The sequence below is a fragment of the Colossoma macropomum genome, unplaced genomic scaffold (assembly GCF_904425465.1).
Source record: "Colossoma macropomum unplaced genomic scaffold, Colossoma_macropomum, whole genome shotgun sequence".
In the NCBI taxonomy this organism is placed as follows: Eukaryota; Metazoa; Chordata; class Actinopteri; order Characiformes; family Serrasalmidae; genus Colossoma; species Colossoma macropomum.
The window spans coordinates 32,552,106-32,571,005 of NW_023494795.1; the positions used below are offsets into that span (position 1 = coordinate 32,552,106).

Sequence of the window (18,900 nt, forward strand, 5' to 3'; positions counted from 1 at the left end):
ATGTAATGAAAGCTTAAACCCCACCAATTAACACTGTGTTAGCTGTGTCTCCAAAAATCATACACTTTCCTCACTATGTGACATTGTTATTCTACAAAACAGACAAAAGTACAGACAAAATTCAAGCTGTAATCTGGCTGCTGCTGTTTTGAAGCACGTGATGTACTTTAATCCATGTTTATAGATAACAGTGTGTCACACAGAAACAACATAATCAAGTCTAATAGAGATTACTGAACCACACAGTTTAAGGTGAGTGCTTTAGTGTGTGATTTAGACACGTAGCTAGTATGATAATTGGTGGGTTACAAGCTTGTATTACTTGTCTGACACCAAGCATGGCTTGGCCGATCAACGTCATTTGGGGACGTGATTTTTTTACTGAGCTATACTTTGATGCATCTTGAACTTTTCTCTTGTTAGAGCTCAGCAACAGTTTGTCTGAAAGCGTGGTCAGTGAAGTGCCTGAGAAGCTGAGCACCTCACGTGTGGCAGAGTAAAACAGTGAGCGTAACCTGCTCTGCGTCCTCACAGCCTGGTTTCCAATAACAAATCTTCAACACCCCATAAACGGCTGCAGGCCTTCAGCTGAGCACAGCAACCACCGTAACCAGAGACAACACTGCTAACATAACCCAGCAACACAGGCCTGCATGCGCTACATTTTACAATAGCAAACCGCTAACATAGTCCAACAATGCAGGTCTGCATGCGTTTCCATTTACAATAGCACACCGCTAACATATCTCAGCAATACGGGCCTGTGTGTGTTACCAATTACAATAGCACACCGCTAACATATCTCAGCAATACGGGCCTGTGTGTGTTACCAATTACAATAGCACACCGCTAACATATCTCAGCAATACGGGCCTGTGTGTGTTACCAATTACAATAGCACACCGCTAACATAACTCAGCAATACGTACCTGTGTGTGTTACCATTTACAATAGCACACTGCTAACATAACTCAGCAATACGTGCCTGTGTGTGTTACCAATTACAATAGCACACTGCTAACATAACTCAGCAATACGTACCTGTGTGTGTTACCATTTACAATAGCACACCGCTAACATAACTCAGCAATACGTACCTGTGTGTGTTACCAATTACAATAGCACACTGCTAACATAACTCAGCAATACGTGCCTGTGTGTGTTACCATTTACAATAGCACACCGCTAACATAACTCAGCAATACGTGCCTGTGTGTGTTACCATTTACAATAGCACACCGCTAACATAACTCAGCAATACGTGCCTGTGTGTGTTACCAATTACAATAGCACACCGCTAACATAACTCAGCAATACGTGCCTGTGTGTGTTACCAATTACAATAGCACACCGCTAACATAACTCAGCAATACGTGCCTGTGTGTGTTACCAATTACAATAGCACACTGCCAAAATAATCCAGCAATACGGGCCTGTGTGTGTTACCAATTACAATAGCACACTGCCAAAATAATCCAGCAATACGGGCCTGTGTGTGTTACCAATTACAATAGCACACTGCCAAAATAATCCAGCAATACGGGCCTGTGTGTGTTACCAATTACAATAGCACACTGCCAAAATAATCCAGCAATATGGGCCTGTGTGTGTTACCAATTACAATAGCACACTGCCAAAATAATCCAGCAATACGGGCCTGTGTGTGTTACCAATTACAATAGCACACTGCCAAAATAATCCAGCAATATGGGCCTGTGTGTGTTACCAATTACAATAGCACACTGCCAAAATAATCCAGCAATACGGGCCTGTGTGTGTTACCAATTACAATAGCACACTGCCAAAATAATCCAGCAATATGGGCCTGTGTGTGTTACCAATTACAATAGCACACCGCTAACATAACTCAGCAATACGGGCCTGTGTGTGTTACCAATTACAATAGCACACTGCCAAAATAATCCAGCAATATGGGCCTGTGTGTGTTACCAATTACAATAGCACACCGCTAACATATCTCAGCAATACGTGCCTGTGTGTGTTACCAATTACAATAGCACACTGCCAAAATAATCCAGCAATACGGGCCTGTGTGTGTTACCAATTACAATAGCACACTGCCAAAATAATCCAGCAATACGGGCCTGTGTGTGTTACCAATTACAATAGCACACTGCCAAAATAATCCAGCAATATGGGCCTGTGTGTGTTACCAATTACAATAGCACACCGCTAACATAACTCAGCAATACGGGCCTGTGTGTGTTACCAATTACAATAGCACACTGCCAAAATAATCCAGCAATATGGGCCTGTGTGTGTTACCAATTACAATAGCACACCGCTAACATAACTCAGCAATACGTGCCTGTGTGTGTTACCAATTACAATAGCACACTGCCAAAATAATCCAGCAATACGGGCCTGTGTGTGTTACCAATTACAATAGCACACCGCTAACATAACTCAGCAATACGGGCCTGTGTGTGTTACCAATTACAATAGCACACTGCCAAAATAATCCAGCAATACGGGCCTGTGTGTGTTACCAATTACAATAGCACACCGCTAACATAACTCAGCAATACATACCTGTGTGTGTTACCAATTACAATAGCACACCGCTAACATAACTCAGCAATACGTGCCTGTGTGTGTTACCATTTACAATAGCACACCGCTAACATAACTCAGCAATACGTGCCTGTGTGTGTTACCATTTACAATAGCACACCGCTAACATAACTCAGCAATACGGGCCTGTGTGTGTTACCATTTACAATAGCACACCGCTAACATATCTCAGCAATACGTGCCTGTGTGTGTTACCATTTACAATAGCACACTGCTAACATAACTCAGCAATACGTGCCTGTGTGTGTTACCAATTACAATAGCACACTGCCAAAATAATCCAGCAATACGGGCCTGTGTGTGTTACCAATTACAATAGCACACTGCCAAAATAATCCAGCAATACGGGCCTGTGTGTGTTACCAATTACAATAGCACACTGCCAAAATAATCCAGCAATATGGGCCTGTGTGTGTTACCAATTACAATAGCACACCGCTAACATAACTCAGCAATACGGGCCTGTGTGTGTTACCAATTACAATAGCACACCGCTAACATAACTCAGCAATACGGGCCTGTGTGTGTTACCAATTACAATAGCACACTGCCAAAATAATCCAGCAATATGGGCCTGTGTGTGTTACCAATTACAATAGCACACTGCCAAAATAATCCAGCAATACGGGCCTGTGTGTGTTACCAATTACAATAGCACACCGCTAACATAACTCAGCAATACGGGCCTGTGTGTGTTACCAATTACAATAGCACACTGCTAACAAAGCCCAGCAATACAAGCCTACGTATCTTACTGTTTACAAACGTTGGCAGTTCAGATAACCCAGCAATACGTGCCTGAGTGCGTGACCTTTTGCAGTCACAGACTCCTAACATAAACCCAGCATCATGGGCCTGCGTGCAATACCATTTGCAATCTCACACTGCTAACATAACCCAGCAATGCAAGCCTAAATGCATTACCATTTACAATAGCACACTGTTAACATAACCCAGCAACAAAGGCCTGCAGAATTACCATTTACAACAGCACAGCGCTAACAAACCTAGCAATTCTGGCTTGTGTGTTACCATTTGCAAAAGCACACTGCCAAAATAACCTAGCAATGCTGGCTTGCAAGCATTTCCATTTACAACAGCAAAATGCTAACATAACCCAGCAATACTGGCCTACGTGCATTACCATTTGCAGTCGCACACTGCTAACATAACCCAGCAATACTGGCCTACGTGCATTACCATTTGCAGTCGCACACTGCTAACATAACCCAGCAATACTGGCCTACGTGCATTACCATTTGCAGTCGCACACTGCTAACATAACCCAGCAATGCAGGTCTGAGTGTGTTACTATTTACAGTTGTACAGCTAACATAACTGAAGAAAAGGCCTTGGGAATGTGATATCATAATGCAGTGCTTGAAAAACACTTTTCTACATGCTTTCTTTGACTTTGTTTAATCTGTAGCTTACAGTCCCACTAAATATGTTTGCAGTAATGACTAGCATGTAGATTTATGTGGTATATCGTTTTGTAAACAGTACAGGGGCTTCAAGTGACTTAAAAATGCCAACATTGTTAACTTAAAGAAACAGACACTAAAACCTCAGCTAGGAAAAACTGTGAATGGATCGAGATTTGCTAGATTTTTGTCCATGTTTATAGATAACAGTGAGTGAAACCACATAATCAAGTTTATCAGAAATTACTGAACAATTCCACGTGGTTTGAGGCAAGTATGTGATGATTTAGGCCTGCAGTTAGCAAATATTATCCTGCATTTGTAACTCTAAAGAAATAAGCACTTCAGCACTCGGAGGCCCCGCTCGGTGAGTTTGCGTGATCTACCACTACGGGCTGAGCTGTTGTTGCTCCTAGACGCTTTAATGTCACAATAATAGCATTTATAGCTGACTGAGGCAGATCTAGCAGGGCAGAAATTTGTATATATATATACACACAAACTTGTAGCTTAGTTTCCATATATGGACTGTATGGACTGGGGAGTGAACATTACATTTTGAAACTTTAATACTCTGGGGATCAGCCTGACAGCTATAAAATGCTAATGTTTTTCTATCATGAGGACATGCCGTCCTCACAAAAGACTAAATACAGTAACACACACACACACACACACACGACCCAGTTCACCTGCACAGCCTACACTGAAAAACACTCATTTGAATGAAGAGGCCTTCAACATAAAAGACAACTCAGACTCTTTGATATTATGAAACACGTTCATTTATTGATGTATTCATTCTCCAGTTTGCTAGCTCACTCACTGTCAGACACTCGTCCACGCTTTCGTCCATTTGTATAAATAACAGAATGTCATACAGCACATATACAGTGTCAGAAGCCACACAGGCAAGTCTATTAGAGATCACTTAACAACTCCACACAGTTTGAGACACGTGTGTCACAAACGCATGGCAATGCGTGAAATGCACTCTGATGTACACATACGTCGGCCAATAGGAGACAGCATGGGGTGGGGCTTCAGTCAGTCACAGTGATACTGAAATAAAACACAGGGGAGAAACTAATCACTACTGTCAGCTCATTGTGATGGGCATTCAGGCTCTTTTGAGCGAGTCAGATTGGTCGGCTCAGCTCACCAGTGAGAGCTCTTTGGCCTCCAAAACGTCTCATCATTGCTTTAGTGTTACTGCACTAAATTATCTGCATTTTATTCATTTTACTGCATTTGTAACCTTACATAAATAAATGTTTTATTTATATTTATATATCCAGAGGGATCCAATCTCAATTTCTACATTTTATAAATGTTTATGTATCAGCATCAGCAGATATGTACATGAAAAATATTGGTTATAGGCACTGGCCCAAAATTCCCAGTTTCAAGTTTTAGAGCTGGAAACATGATATTTATTGTTATTGTCACATTTCAACCACAATGGGCTTCTCTGAGTCTATTATGGACATCAGTACCAACACAGATCAACGGCGTGGTTCATAAAGAGAGCAGAATTGATCGAGTTTAAATGGATTTAGAGCGGAGAGTAGTGTCAAATGTTGAATAATAATCATTGCATCATTTTTGCTAATGTTTTACTGAAGGACAGCGTTCAAAATCTACACCTACACCAGCCTTTAATGATGTAAACCTATACAGACAATTATTTACTTACTCCAATAAACGTTAGCTGGCAAAACACTTGCTGAGGTGAAATGACATCAAAATTGCCAAAACAGCCACCAATACAACTGACAACTGGTAAAGTAGTCCTTCATAAAGGTTTATGTAGGATTCTGTCTGTGGTTATAAAAGGTTTATGTAGGTATTTGCTAGTATTTTTTTTTTAACCCTCTGAGGTCTGAGGGCATTTTCTTGATTTGTGAACATCGACTTAAATTCTCTCTTAAAGGCTCTTGTATATAACATGATACTCTTATGTTTCATATCAAAATGCTCTGTTATCTTCATCACTACTTTCTAAAACCGCTGCAGCAACTTTAGCAGCTGTAAACTCTCTGCACGCCATTTCACATGAGTCTCCAATGTGGACTGAATGAAGAATGAAGGGTTTCCAGTGTGCTGGGTCAGTCCTTCGTGATTTCCTGAGTGTCCACTGGTCAGTTCCACACGATGAGAGGCAGATGACGTGTATCTCAGCCCCTCTTCATAGCCTCATAACTCTCACGTACAATCTCGTGATAAGATGGAAAGGAAAGGGCGACTCTACAGATTCATAAATGTTTGAACTGTATTTCTGTGCTGTATTATTATAAAAAGAAAGAAACGGATATAGGAACATCGAATATGACGCGTGGGCGAGTTTGTGGACCCCAGAGGGTTAAATGTGGCATTAATGATTCTTTTTCCTCGTTCCAACTTATCAATCTTTAGGAAAACTAAACATTGTGATGCAAATCATGCATCATGAAAGTGTCTAAGTTTTATGATGTTATTTATGTTTTTTGCCATATCTCACCCACAGCAAACCAGCATCACATCTTAATTAGATACAAAAAAGTCTCATGAACGCAGCTATAAGCATGCAGTTAGCATGATGCTAACTGGTGGGGTATAAACTTCCATTACTTGTTAACTACCTTAGCCTCATAGTCTCAGTGGTAAACAAAGAGGCAAACATCAGACACCAAACCTGTCTAATCTGAAAATAGTGAAAAGTTTCAGAAAACATTCCTGAAGGAGCACACACTCTCGTGCACGCTCACACACAGACTGAAGATGAGTCACAGGCAGCAGCAGCCTGTCAGTCAACCGGCTGAGAGTTGCCATTAGCGCCCTGGGCTTCCGGTTGCCGTGGCAACATGGCCTGTCTCCCGGTGAGTCATGATGTTGGCATCTCTGGCACATCTGAGGAAATAAACACACTTTCACGCTACAGGACTGATCCGCTGTGCGTGAACGTACTCCCTCCGTAACGCCGGAGTCAGAAATAATGATTCTACCTCAAACAGCCATTAAAGCAGACAGCAAAAAAGCCTCTGAAACACTGTTTACTAACGCTGAGCACTGAGACAGCAGGGACCATTTGGTGACTACTACAGGAACACTACAAACAGCAGCGGGGCCTTTACAGACTGCAGAGGAGGGAAAAATGCATCAATCTGAAGGCCCAATCAGTTTATAAACTGAATTATAATAATAGTCAGTAATGCATGCACTGACGTGTGTGTGTGTGTGTGTATATATATATATATATATATATATACACACACACACACATACATACATACACACATACATACACACACACACACGTCTGTGTGTGTGTGTGTGTGTGTGTGTGTGTGTGTGTGCGCGCGTGTCTGCTTCTCTATCTGACAGACTGATGGAACAGTTTGGGTTTGCCAGGAAAACGTTACCTGCCTGACTGCATTGTGCCAGGTCTAAAGTTTGGTAGAGGAGGGATAATGCTACGGGTTTGTTTATAAAACAACTTAACATATCGAATGTGCCATTACTTTTACACAGGCCACATTTTATGATTTATTTTTTCCCCAAATATGTTGAATTCAGCAAATAAACAGTAACTGTGCATTAAAATGTGTGGAAGTGTGTTCTCTATAGAGGATGTGTTAACATTTTCACTTAGAAAACCAACATTTGTCCCAAACTTTTGCATTCAACTGTATATGTGTATGGGTCCAGAAACACCAATTTTATTTTATTGTAGAATAATGGAAGTTAATACGTTTTGGAGCTTTTTCGTTACTGCTTAGTTATTGTTGTATATTTTCCATTCCTTTATTTTATTATTATTATATCTTTAATATGATTTTGATTTGTCATTTATGTTATTTCATTAGTTATTTTATCGGTTTACTCTGAACTGATTGATTTTTTTTTACTCTTAAACTTTATGATTTTTTCATTTTAACAACTGATATGTATTTACACTGTATTTTTTTCATTACTCCCATTTCATCAGTCCCTACTTTCTGTACAGACTTGGCTACACTGTAAACTAGGGTCACCCTCAACGTAGGTTGATGAACTGATCATTTTGGAGATATGATGTTTTGTTCTAACAATATTATATTTATTAGTGGTGGGAATCTCTAGGCACCTCACGATTCGATTAGATTACGATTCAGAGGCTGCGATGCGATTATAAAACGATTATTGATGCATCTTGATGCATCTTTTTTTTCTATACATGATTTCTATTTTCTTACTGTCTGAGGACTTGGTACTCTTAAAGCTAAGTATTTGTAATGATCCGTAATGCATTTACGTCCAATATCTTTTATCAATGAAACAAATGGAAGTGATGTGGCAAGTGAACTAGAAGGCTCTCATTCACTGCTCTTGTTTGGTGATGCTGCTGCCACTCATCTGCGATAAAATGCGCTGTTACGGTGAAATAAGATCCAGTGGTGATGGATGACCACGCAGCACATTATAGCCGTCCTGCCTGTTTTCTTTAGTGATTTTATAACTTCGGTTTTGGTCTCGTGGTAGCGGGTGGTGGGGGGGTCAGTAAAATATCTTTGAGACGACTGAGAATTGGCGTGCAGCCTGCAGGTCACCTAGCAACGAGGTTAGCAGCGAATGAAAAAAGAGAAGAGAAAGACAGACGAACACTGGGAGACGAACGGACTTATTCGCATTTATAAGCAACGTAGTTGGTTTCCAGATACGTTAAATTGTTGCACGTAAAAATACGTGCAACAAGAGACTAAAAAGTTGCGAAGATGAAGTCGCTTCTCTTTCTAATTTCCCCGTTCCACCTTAAATGGTGCCGCATTTACGTTCGGCGCCTCAGTCAGAATTTAAGGTGGAACGGGAAAGTTCAGCAAGAAGCTGGCGAGTGAGAAGCGACTTCAGCCTCGTAAAACGCTGAGAGACATTTTACAAGAAACTATTCAACTTTTGAGGAAAAGTTTTCTGGCGGAGATGGGAGGAAAGCGGCTATAGCTGAGCTAAAGCTTAAAGCAGAGCAGAGTAAATCTGCGTTTTCATTTATATTGTTTAGTCCATTCTAGGACATTATCACATACTGAGACACACTGGACATTAAATGTTGTGGCTCCCAAGGTGGTTAGATTTTTGTTGAAAGGTCAAAATGTCTCTTCTTAACATTTAGTTGTGACTCCTGACCTAACCTGGCTTTAATGCAGAGGGAGCCGGTCGGATTTCTTGCTCGTCCAGTGGTGTTTTTGTTATGTGCCGCCACAGACTGTCCGGGCGCTGCACTTCCCCACTTCCAAGTTCCGCCCTTTGCGTTCCGTCAACATTATAAATAAATATTTCGAAAATTGATTTTTGACATTTATGAATCGATTCAGAATCGTCCACGTCCGCATCGCAATGCATCTAAGAATGGATTTTTTCCCCCCACCCCTAATATTTAGGGTATCCACTACTGTGTACGCTGTTCCTCCAGTTACATTAGTGTATTTTTAAAAATAACTAAATAAATTTAAATAAATTAAATAAATCTTATTTTTAAAGCATATTAATTGATATATTTGTCTTGATTTTGTTTGATTTGTTGCTGTAGTGCTAACAAATGAAAGCTGAAATCTAAATGGCTAAGATTTCCTGCTGCGTTACCAGCACCCCGTTCCAAACCGCATACTAGCACACTAAATAGTATGCAAAAATAGCACATATACCATTAGAAGTGCTCTCATTAGAGTAGTAGGTGAAGTACAGGTGTGTGGTTTGGGACGCGGCATTAGATCAGCTGGTGAGACACGTTCAACAGCTGCTCTGCTGTGCTGCTCGTTAGCTGCTCAGTAACCTCCAAGAGAAAGTTTAAGGTACTTGTTGATTAAAAAGCATTTATGGAGGTAAATTGATGCATTTATGGAAGTAAGCCGGTGTTGTCAACTTTTGCAATTTGTTCTATGTTTAAGGTGCCTTAGTGTAACTGCAGCACCATTTAAAGTGGAACAAAATATTCAAATGAGAAGCTGGCGAATAAGAAGTTGACTTCAGTTTAAATATTTGTATGAGTTTATTATTTAAGAGCATTCATGGCCACTTTTATTAGTTTTTATAAAATATCAGACACGGGAACATTCCGAACTCTGGAGGCTATACGTGCAGGCTACACGGATCCAGTCCACCAATCAAGCTAATCTTCACCTTGTAGTGTTTCCTGGAGAAGCATCTAAAGCGTCTACATATCTTTTCATCTTTTTCTTGGTCATTCTGATCTGTTTTGCTTGGTTTTTATCTACTTGCAAGGTTGTAGCTGCAGTACTCTATCAGAGCACAGTCAGAGTTACAGCTTGCCTGCCAACATGGCGACGTGGTCTTCTTAATGATGTAATTTAATACTGTGAATAACAAATGCTATTTTGTGCTGGATTCTTTCCTGAATCCAACAAAATTAACTACAGTGAAATGTGAAATTTAATGATGTTTTGAAATGTTTTGCAAGGAATCACAATGGAATCGTGGCACAGTCAGAGACTTACACTGCTACAGTTTACTAAAGCCGGGCTGTAGAGCAGCAGAGAGCGTCCAGAGAGTCCTCTAAGAACACTGAAAAGAGCAGCTGGGCTTTTACAGGCTGAAATGCACTTGGCTGAACTTACTGTTAGTAAAAACTTGATACAGTGTCTGTGACCTTGAGAGTCGCTTGCTCAAGCAGCGGTGGGCTTTAGCTCTTCACTTACAGACCCCTTATGCTGGCTGCAAGAGCAGGATTCACAGCCAGACAGCAGATACATCTACATGTATTTAATGATTGACAGCAATAACTGGACAACTGTAGATTTAACCAAAGTCCACAGCAACACCATGTCAGCAATAGCCTAGCATTCGCCTCCAGTATCATGGGAACCACACAGCAACACCCCAGCAACCACCACAGACACCAAAGCTGCCACCTAGCAATCCCCTGGAACACCACAGCAAACATGCGAGATACTACAGTAACCACTCCAATATCAGCAATCACCTCCAATATCATAGCAACCACATAGCAAGGCCCTAGCAACCACCACAGACACTATCACAACTACCTGGAACACCTTAGCAACTAAATGGCAACACCACTGCAACTATGAAGGATATCATAGTCAGCACATACCAACAATCACCTAAAATACCCTAAAAACAACCTAGCAACCAATTAAATTACCATGGCAACCCTTTAGAAACACCCCAGCAATACCAGGGAATCGAATAAGCTGCACAAACACTCTGCATTTTCTATTTAAAATAAACTGTTCATCATTTAATCATCAATCTTTTAACTTATCACTCATCTCTTGAGGTTCCCAAAAAATTAAATTATCAAACAAAACATATAAAAACTTTGTAGTGTCCATTTTTAGTTACGTTAAGCAATATATAAAACAAAACTGACAGTGTAATGTAACCACACCTAAACTGACCTTTTGTACAGTGTATTTTAATGACAGGTACTGTGGTGAGATTATGTAATCCAGATTGCATGGAGCTAATCCCTTATTCCCCAAATCAATGTTCTGATGTCCAACACAACATACACACACATGCACACACAGCCTTGTGCGTTACGTAAGACACTTTCCTGAGTGATTGATCTGTCAGCCGTCCACTACGGTCATGTTTACTCGTCCAGCTGCAGTGCCAGGGGCTTCCCCAAACACAAAGAACTGTGCGCTAAAATCTCAAAGCTTCAATCTAATCTCTATCTGCTGTATCTGTAACACAAACTCCATTACCACAGTCATTTTAACACATTTCCCTGAAGTTAGTAAAGAACAGAAAACCTGTTGACTCAAAACCTCTTATAATAGAAGCCAATGAGTAGACGGGAAAGTTTGATTTCAAGTATCACTTTAAAGCTGAATATGCAGACATTCTCCACATTCAAGCAAGGCGTCAAATGAAGCATGAATTAATGAAACGATTTAACATCAGAACAATTTTCCACTCACTGCCTGTACCAAAACCATTAGAGCATAAGCAAGGATAACTTCTGTGTTAAGAGACTTGCAGTATATGCAGGCTTTAAAGGGCCCAAACCAGAAACAATCATAACTCATTATTTACCTGATCATTTTCCAATCAGACTGTTTTGTTATGTCTCATTGGCTGTACTATATGTTGTCTTGTTCAAAAAGCAGAAAACCTGTTTTAGAGCTGAGATGCTTCTTAGAGCAGCATGCTCTTTTACTGCCCTGTTGCGGCTCCACAGCAGAATTTGATTTTTAGGTAAAAATAAAATAATCCTCCTTTGCTGTCAAATAAAGCTCTGCTGGTCGTTCTAACACAATTTTAACAATTAACAGTCTAAATCGCTGGAGTTAATGTATAACTGCTAATTCACCCTTTAACCCTGAAGTTTGGCGTACAGACTGCTAGTCACCATAGCAACGCAGACAACAGTCTCACCTAGCTAGTAGCTAAAGAAAAGACCAAGAGAACATCAATGATTTGGAGACGAATGGACGTTTAATCTGCACCGAGAAACTGTCACACTAAAAAGTCGTGAAGATGAAGCCAGATTCTCATTTGCCAGATTCTTGTTCGAATTTTCCTGTTCTACCTTAAATGTTGCAGCAGTTACATTCTGGCGCCGTTTAAGGTGGAACTGAAAAATTCTGGCGAATGAGAAGCTGTCTACAGCCTCATAAAAAGTTGAATGCTGAGAGACATTTTACAACATTTTACTGTTCCACTTTTCCAGTTTCCTGCTGGAGATGTGAGAAAAGCGGCTATAGCTGAGCTAAAGCTTAAAGCAGATCAAAGTAAGTCTGCGTTCATTTATATTACATTTTTTTATCCTATACTAGAACATTAGCACATACTGAGACATATTTACAGCGAAGATGGTAAAATGGACATAAAATGCTGTGGCTCCCAAGGTTGTTTGAATGTTTCTTCTCAACATTTGGGTCGCCAACCCCTACATTAGACCTTTAATATGAGTGGGCAGGGGCTAAACTGCTGTACGCTGAAGGCACATATATATAAATAAGTTGGTTTTTGTGACATCACAGAAACAAATGAATTCTAAACTGCCTGTTTTACAGCTTAGTTTCCATATATGGAATGTATGTACTGGGAAATGAAGGATATCTTTGAAAACATTTAACAACATTTTTAAAAAACAAAGGTAATTCTTTTGTCCATGATATGGGCCCTTTAAATCAAATTTAAAAAGAAGCACAAGTGAAAATAACAACAAACTTTCAAGACGTGCAGCAACTGTATCTAAAACAACTAATATAATTAGTAATATATTTTTGTGCATCTCAGACTAAAATACCAAATAACCCCAACTGAACATTCAAAGCATTATATGTACAGCACTATGCAAAAGACCACCATTCATCTATTTCATTGCCAATCAAACAGCCGAACAGCTGGTCAAAAGGTTAATCAGTTTTTAAACTCCAGTTTTAGAAACTCCTGTTTATCATTTATTTACTTTTGAATTTTTCTCTTCATTATGCAGGTGGATTATCTGATATCTAATCTCCTCAGAAATATCTCCTGAAAATGAATAACATGGTGCTAGCTTTTTTTGACTTGAAATTAAATAAATGAAAGTTCTCTGACTTTTGCACAGCACTGTATACACAAGATGTACAAAATAAATATCACATGAAATAAATTTATTACTGTTCACTTTATTGGAAACCCCTCTATTGTAGTTCCACTGTGCTGGCGTACAGTTACATTGGATAATATTCTGACTATTTCAAGCAGTTTGATTGAATCAGGTGACAAAGAATAGTCTGTAAACATCCCATTTGTATTTCCACATGAGATTTGCCATGACCTCTGCCTTACAGTGTATGAAGCAAGTGGTCCAAAAATAAGAGACACTGATTGCTCAGGACAAGAGAAAGAAAAGAAGAAAAAAAAGAAGGAAAAAAAAAAAAATGGAGCGGTCTGCAGAGTGTCAGGCCAGTAAACCCCGTCACTCTGATTTATCTGTGAGCAGAGGTTGAACAGTTCCATATCACTGTTATTATATGCCAAAGTGAACGACATGAACAGCTGATTAGAGCTGTCACTATTGTTGGTATTAGTAATTGAGTCATTTATGATTTTATGATTATGGTGATGATTAATTGAGAGGTTAGAGTCTTAAAAAGGACTAAATAATAAAAGTTTACTTAACTAAATAAACAAACCCTTCAAAGCCTTTCAAATCTTGAAATATTTAAATATTTACACACATACACACACGAACAGGTTAAGTTAGTTCAGTATAGTTTAGGTCCCCCCCAGTATGGTAAATTCAATAAATAAGTAGAAACTGTGCTCTAAAACTAGCAGAAATTAGCACCTTGCCATTGAGTGGTGACAAGGTGGGGGAGGCAGGGCCCACCACAACAATGGTCCTCTTAATGTAAAGTTTTTAATAAATATTTCCTTATTTTAAAGCAACATCTGACTGGGTTTCAAAACTGGAACATGCTGGTTAATTTAAATACACATGGCAAGACTTGCATGACTTTTCACTCTGTTGTTCTGTGATAAGTCATTTTCATTAGTTTTCTCAGAACCTTGTGATATTTATGTTTTATCATGGCAAAACGAAATACTGTTTTTTTGAGATTGTGACGTCTTTATATTTTGATCATGACATAAAAACTGTTTTATAGAGATAACATTCATTAAGTTGTGATATTGTTATAAATATCTTGAGAAAACAACGTTATGTGATGATAAAATAAATAACTAGAGATAAAGTAATCAAATGCAAATGACAGTTAAAAACACCCATGTGTGTGTGTATATTTATTATTAATATTATATTTGTTCCAACAGCAGCAAGATACACACACACACACACACACACACACACACACACACACACACACACACACACTATTCTGACCACAAGATTCATAGCTTAGTGGCCCGAGTGGCCAGTACAAGTCTCTATATTTGCCTTCCCCTGGGTCTCTCATATTTTAAACACAGGATTTTACAAATCCTTCAGTCTCGGTCAGGCAAAAAATAGAGCCACATGAAAATTTACAAATGCTTTTTAATTATGCAGGCTGCCAAATAATCGTTGACAATTCTCTGAGAAGATATATTTCAATCAATCATTTCTTCAACCAAGTATAATTCATTAATTGGAACAACCCTTGTTTGGCTTCTTAAAATCATGTCTAGAGAAGCTGAACAAGATGAAATGTCTCAAAAAGGCCTTATGTTACATCCTTTGCCCTGACTCTGACAGCAGGCCTGACTAATCAAACAAAAACAAAACAAGCCTAACGTTGGATCCTGTATAGCGGTCAAGGGGTCATGTAGTTCAACCAGATTTCACTGCAATGCTAACCACTCCTTACTGCTAGGGGCTATCTGACGACCCCCCACTCACCCAAACCCATTTTACAGCACATAATGCATTGAGGCCTACAGGCATGGAGGCCATTACTGCTAAAAACCTGCTACAACCACTGGCCGGTTTAGAGCCACTTCCAGCTCTATGACAGCAATGGATGGTGGCTAAATCCTTATGAACCCCTTCATTACGAAGCTGAGACCAGCTTCTTATTTCAATTTTCACAGGCACCAGAATGTAACTGCACATTTAAGGTGGAAGGAAAATTCAAATAAGAAGCCAACTTCAGCCTCGTCCCTTCTTTGTTTGATATCAAGCCTTCTCTCCCATTTAAATGACTTTTACTCACAGTGAAGCATTAGTCACAACTCTACAAGCTTCAAGATATCTGAAATCGTCACTGGTCAGCAACAGCCACATGAATGCAAGGCAAAGTTCATGCATTTGGAGACTGCGCAGTGCCAATTACAGCTGAGAACTGTAATTTCACAAAGTAAGCAAACCCGCTCTGCTTGAAAGTGTGGAACAACTTAGATGAAGAGTGAGGTAGATTTCTGGGTGGTGGGCACAAGCGTAAACCTTTGGATTGACCAGGCTGACTGCGTTTAAGCATCTGCAAACAAATCAAACTGGATCATTTCATTAACTGTTAAAAGTTTGAGCATTAAATAACCTCAACATGGCAGCTAGACTGGCTTTATTTTGGATCATTTTTATTATGCATTAAATATTCTGTGGCTTTCCTCACGATGAGACAGCTTGTTTACATGTCCTAACTAATATGGCTCTACAGGGGGTATTTCACAAAGCAGGATTAGCATTTTAGCCTAACAACTTAAACCAAAACAGAGGGTTGTCTAATAGGAATGTCTAATAGCCATCAGCCTTCAATTCAGGCTGAAGTTATCTGGCAAACTCAGATATCCTGCTTTACGAAACACAGCCAAGTCCTTGTAGGATGTACAGTCTCCTTGTTTGGAGAATGGCTAGTTCAGGCCCAGAAGTTGAACAAGCAGAAATAACGCCCAAAGAATGTTGAACAACTTTTGCTACTTGTGGTTAGAAGAACCCAAGCAGGTTGAACAACAGAAAGAATGTCTGAAAGCTTACAACAAGCTAGTTGTGATTAGCAGTGTTAGTACAAGCCAAAAAAGCATAACCAAAAAGAAGGTCCAAAAAAGTTGAACAAGGTGAAATACCCAGAAAACAGTGCCTAATTTTTCCCAGCTAGAGTTTGTTGGGATCATGAGGGGATTCTTCTGGAGGATGAAACCTTTGAATTTGTTGTGGTAGGCTACATAGTGTATTTTGTAAGTTAAGCTAGGAAGGATGGCATGCCAGGTCAGGTCAGATCCAAAGATTTAATAAGCATAATAAGCAGAATAAGCAGAAATAATGTCCAAAAATGTTGAACAGGCTAAACTAGTTGTGTTTAGCAGCGCTAGTTTAGGCCAAAAAAAGTGCAATAGGCAAAAAGAAGATCTAAAAACATTCAACAAAATAAACTAGTCATGGTTTGTATGGCTAGTTCAGGCCCAAAGAAGTTAAAGCAGAAAGATGAAGTAAAAACATTGAATAAGCTAAACTATTAGTAGTTAGCAGTGCTAGTTCAGGCCAAAAAAGTATAATAAGCAAAACGAAGGTCCAAAAACATTCAACAAAATGAACTAGTCACATTTGTATGGCTAGTTCAGGCCCAAAGGAAGCTGAAGAATCAGAAAGAAGCTGTAAAAACACTGAATAAGCTAAACTGGTTGTGTTTATCATAGTTAGTAGTACCAGTATTTCAGGCCAAAAAATGAATAATGAGCAAAAAGAAGGTCCAAAGAAGTTAGAATACCCAGAAAGTGGTGCCTAATTTCCCAGTTAGAGCATGTTGTGGCCTGGAAGGGCTTCTTCTGGAGGAAGAAACCTTTGGATTTGACATGCCTCTTTCACATGTGGGCATTATATGAGTGGTTTTAGGTAGGCTAGGTATTTTTGCAGGTTAGACTAAGCATTTTTAGCAAAGTTAGTCCAGGCCTGAAGGAGTTGAACAAGCTGGCAGTTCTCTTATGTTATACCTTTGACAGCAAGCCTGACTGGTCAAGCAAAAACAAAACAAGCTTTAAATGTTGTATCCTTGGGTCAAGGATCATCTATGTTTAACTGTTATGGGCCAACAGACCACAATAGCTTTTGCTGGTTCAAAGTCCCAAAGAAGTTCTCTGGAGCGATGCCATGGGAGAACCACTTCTGGTTCCTTGAAAAACACGGGAATGAATAGGTTTTCAAAGAACCATTTTTCTAAATGAGATATTCAAATTTAAAGAAGGTTTAATACCAAAAAAAGGTTTAAAGGTTTCTCCAAGAACTGCATGCCCTAATCAATGACCATCTAGAAACCTTTATTTATAAGAGTGTAGGCTTTGGCATGGTTAACTGAGGTCCAAATGTGGTGCAGTATCTTATCTTATCCCCTTACCTCTGAGCTGGGGCAAGGCTGAAAGTTCACCAGGGCTCAGGCTTCCTCCCTGTGTCCTGAAATGGGCTGATCCCTGGGCTTTCCTCTGCTTCTGAGCCTTTCTCATGGACTTCCTAGTGAATCCATCCACCTTTTCAGTGGCTGAGATCCCAGACGACATCTTGACACACAAATATAAACAGATATAGACAGCAGCTGGGTGTCTTGCAAAGCCTATCAATGCAGAGGAGAGCCTATTTTGTCCAAGAAGTTGAAGAAGAAGAAGTGGGGCCCTTGGTTTTTGGTGTTAGAGGCCCATAGGAGCAGACTAGAGTGACCACCAAACTAAGACAAGCATGGGACCCAATACAAATACAAAACTAATACCCAGCTAATGGCGTCTAGAGCTTTAAGTTGTGGCCATGATGGGCTTCTTTTTCTTCTCCAGGCTCATCCACAGGTTGTCAGCCCAAATGATCAAAACGTAAAGTGCCTCATAGCCGAGTTTTCCCATTTAAAAGCCATAAAGTCATCCCAGCGTCCTCCACAGTGGAGCATAGCTCATCCAAACGGGATTATTATTATTTTGCAGCCTTGTTGATGCAACTATCGATTTACTCCGCGGCTTATTCTCGACCTAAATCCAAGCCTAGACGAACACAGGCAAAAAAGAAGACTAACAAGCTCGCAGAGCAGCAGCACAATCGACGCAGTAAGTTTTATTTCCAGCCGCCGAAGCGCTGAAGTCTGACCTTTATGGTGAATGTGCAGCTCAGTGTGGAGTGAATGACAGAAGCAGAAGCTCCGCCCACCACTCCGGCTATAGGCTGCGCACGGCGACGGGACTGGAGGTGCGTCCAATCAGCGCGTAGGCTCGACTTACGCTGCGGCCAATCAGATTCGTGTTGGGACGAGTTCCTCAAGCTGCACGCTTGGGGCCAGTCAGTGGGTCCGGTTTATGTAAAACTGCTTTAATTGGAATTTTAATGCAAAAAAAAACAAAAACAAAAACATAGAAACTAAAAGTTGTAGTATATTGTCATCATATAGTCAATATAAATCAATTATTATTATAATTCCACCCATTTGTCAAAATTCCTGCTAAAGTCAGTAACAGTCATTCAGAGTGGTTTGGTGTGAAA

The 18,900-nt window shown here is 39.9% G+C and overlaps 1 protein-coding gene across 2 annotated transcripts in view; it reads right to left on the reverse strand.

The window, feature by feature from the left end:
- Positions 1-18,535, reverse strand: part of ppp2r5a (protein phosphatase 2, regulatory subunit B', alpha isoform) — a 59,526-nt gene extending 40,991 nt beyond the window's left edge. Inside the window, exon 1 of one of the 2 annotated variants that reach the window (XM_036582213.1) lies at positions 17,780-18,535. In XM_036582213.1, coding sequence (XP_036438106.1) covers positions 17,780-17,939 — 160 coding nt within the window. In that variant the 5' untranslated portion in view covers positions 17,940-18,535. The remainder of the gene's footprint in view (positions 1-17,779) is intronic. The other variant, XM_036582214.1, reaches the window with a different exon arrangement.
- Between the last annotated feature and the right edge of the window lie 365 nt (positions 18,536-18,900).